At 50.3% G+C, this 3,498-nt stretch overlaps 1 protein-coding gene across 1 annotated transcript; it reads left to right on the forward strand.

The window, feature by feature from the left end:
• Window positions 1–8: 8 nt before the first annotated feature.
• On the forward strand, window positions 9–1,756 carry LOC144591887 (protein ELFN1-like; the record flags this gene model as incomplete). Its single annotated transcript, XM_078395893.1, has 1 exon — window positions 9–1,756. A coding segment is annotated over one exon (1,140 nt), but the record flags the coding sequence as incomplete, so codon positions are not given.
• Window positions 1,757–3,498: the final 1,742 nt, after the last annotated feature.

A 3,498-nucleotide genomic window follows, 5' to 3' on the forward strand; every position in this document is an offset into this window, starting at 1 on the left:
TGGGCTGCCTGTTCGGGGCTGCCATCCTCCTCAGCGTCAGCTACTGCTGCCTGCGCAAGAAGAAGGAGGCGAGGGTGAAGGGCAAGAGGGGAGATGCCAAGAAGACCATCATTGAGCTGAAGTACGCCCCTGAGCTGGAGACCATCACCATCACCCAGATGGCGCAGAAACCCGTGCCGCCCTCCGACATGATGTCCTCCCGCCTGCCCTTCCTGCCCTCGCCAGGGGCATTGGACGAGTACGATGTACAAGAGGCGCTGGATAGTCCCCCCACCAGCCGGGGCAGCTACATGGACGTCAGGACGGCGGACCACCCGTACCACCGGGACCTGCTGGAGAGCATGTTCGCGGAGAGCCACGGCTCGGCGGCCGAGATCTCCACCATCGCCAAGGAGGTGGACCAGGTCAACTTGATCATCAACAACTGCATCGACGCCCTGCAGACCGAGAGCAGCTCCTTCCTCGGGCCAGACCCAGGCGTGTCGGTGGAGTCTCAAGGCTTCCTGCTGGCCGAGCAGTCCATGAGCAAGCCAGGCTTCCTGTCGCCCGTGTACCGGGACAGTTACCACCCGCTGAAGAGGCACAGCAGCATGGACGCGCCGCCGAGGTGCCCCAGCAACGCGTCCAACTGTTCGGTGCGTAGCCCCAGGTCGGCGCGCTCCGAGATCTACGCTTGCCCGAGGTACAAGCCGGAGGGCAAATACATTGAAAGGACCTCTCCGGCACGCAGTGCTGTCATGAGCGGGACTCCGTGCAGAATTGGGAGAGCAGAAGCGGGCCAGATACAAGCCTACGGTGACCACTCGCACCTCTACGCTGGCTTGCACCCCGGAGAGAGGAAGCAGGCGAGGAGCCCCAGCCCTTGTGTGATGGAGACGCCGAAGAGATCCCGTGCCCGCAGGAACCTGACCTACACTCAGTTCTCCCCACAGTATCAAAGCGTCAGCTACGCCTCCAGCCCGGAGTACTCCAGCAAACCCTCCAAGGGCGTGTGGGAGCGCTACAAACCCCACGAGAAGTGGCACGGGCAGGATGAATACTTCGCCGCCGGCTACGCGCTGAGAAAGAAAGTCCAGTTCGCCACAGATGAGGATTTGCATGATATTCTAGATTACTGGAAGGGGGTTTGCAACCAACACAAATCATGATCCCCAAATTTACCGGGACTAAATTGGGCACAAGAAAAAAAAATGGAAAAGTTCCAAGTGTCCGTTTTTATTCTTAAAAGAAAATATTCTTGAAATTAAACTTTAAAACTGTAAAATAATTATTTACAAACATATATTATACAAACCCACTCATACATATATATATATATAGAGAGAGAAAATATCTACCTATATATTATATATGAGAATATAATATATGTTTATAAAGATGGAACGAGGGAGATAAGGACACCCAGAAGCCTTGGAATATCAGATATTATTTATCGCATGACTCTCTCCTGTAACTGTGACTCACTGTGGTGTACATGGGGCATTGTTCGTTGTACAGTGCACACTGTGACTGGACTGTACTGTGTAATCGTAGCGCACACACTCCTCACACCCTGCGTTGTACAGTAATATTTACCAGTAAAAACCCCAACCCCCCCCCCCCCTGCAGTTATGTACAGATAAATTTCTATATTTGCAATGATGTTTCTGGGTTTTTTCGCCTGTTTGTACCAGGTTTTAACCGTGGATTTTACAGAACAGTTTGTTTGATTTCCGATGAATGTCTGAGCACTGACCGCAAGCATTGGATAAAACTGGACTGGCAAAAAAAAGAGATGAACTGAATGGTTTCTTCTGTCGCACTCTCACTGGTCCAAGACACCGGCTCTCTCAGTGAGAGGAAAGTCCGCACTGCCCACGGGGGGCAAAGATTCAAAGGGGGAGAGAGACAGAAAGAGAGAAAAGCAAATAGGGAAATATGAGAGGAAATTAAAAGATACGTTTAGAAAGTGCTCTATTTGTACAACATCACGCCCTATAAGTGGAGGTTGAGGAGTGTATTTGCCAAACGCTGTTATACGGGGCCTGGTGAGAACATAATAACTCCATAGCCAGTGAAGGTTTCAGGTGAATATAGACCCACAAGGAGCAAAACACAACGCGGTGCTGGCACTCAGAGGGTCAGGCAGCATCGGTGGAGGAAATGGACGGACTACGTTTCGGTTCTAACCCGCTGAGTTCCTCCAGCAGCTGGTGTACCGTGGAGAATATCGATCAGTGGGCGCTGCCACCGTGCAACGTTTCAACGCGTAATATCCACTGAGTACAAAGTTAGCTCAGAATGAACTTTGGTGAATGGGGGGGATTTCAATGAGGTCACAGCCACGATATAGTAAACCCTCGATATTATACATATCTTCATAAAAGATTTCGGTTATATCCGACCGAGCGTCCCTACAGTAGTCAGACACCACTCTCTTTAAGAATACAGGCTGCTCCATCCAGTGGGGAGGCCATAGAAATTGACAAGCCATTGAAATTGACAAGCCATCGAAATTGACAAGCAATTGAAATTGACAAGCAGTTGCTTCCATGGACACTTAGCTCTATTGAACAATGTAATAAACTGCCTTTGGTATTTTAAGCTTGCAGTAACAAAAATACATTTTTAGCTGTCTTTGGAAGAAGATTATGGAGTTAACATTTAAGGCCGATGTCCTTTCACGCTGAACTCCTGGTGGGACGTTGGTCATGGGAATCTGACTAAGAGCAGGACAGGATTTCCTCACCCCAACACGCTGCCACCCCAACGTCTCATTTTCCTCTCAATCTCCCAATGCACAAATTAGCAGCAGGGGCAGCGGTTATTGTTGTTCCCCAACGATAACTGGTGCAGGGCTCCGTCTGGGGCCGCTGCGCTCTGCTTGGTGAGGGAGGCGCCACAGGGCTCTCAGAGAGGAGGCTGCAGGATTATGACCCGGTGCCCAGGCAGTAATGTTAATGGGGAGGGAGCGCTTACTCGGTTATAGTGGACAATCGGCGACAGAAGACACCCCCACCCCATCGTCCGTTATAATGAGGGTTTACTGTACAGCTAAATACTCAAAATAAAATATAGCTATAAGCAGAAGGCATTTACCAGGACGTTGCTAGGACTCCAGGGTGTGAGATGCAGGGAGAGGTGGAATAGACTGGGACTTCATTCTTTGGAATACAGGAGGCTGAGGGGTGATCTTATAAATAGACAATAGACAATAGGTGCAGGAGGAGGCCATTCGGCCCTTCGAGCCAGCACCGCCATTCAATGTGATCATGGCTGATCATTCTCAATCAGTACCCCGTTCCTGCCTTTTCCCCATACCCCCTGACTCCGCTATCCTTAAGAGCTCTATTTAGCTCTCTCTTGAATGCATTCAGAGAATTGGCCTCCACTGCCTTCTGAGGCAGAGAATTCCACAGATTCACAACTCTCTGACTGAAAAAGTTTTTCCTCATCTCAGCTCTAAATGGCCTACCCCTTATTCTTAAACTGTGGCCCCTTGGTTCTGGACTCCCCCAA

This window comes from Rhinoraja longicauda, unplaced genomic scaffold, assembly GCF_053455715.1.
Source record: "Rhinoraja longicauda isolate Sanriku21f unplaced genomic scaffold, sRhiLon1.1 Scf002722, whole genome shotgun sequence".
In the NCBI taxonomy this organism is placed as follows: Eukaryota; Metazoa; Chordata; class Chondrichthyes; order Rajiformes; family Arhynchobatidae; genus Rhinoraja; species Rhinoraja longicauda.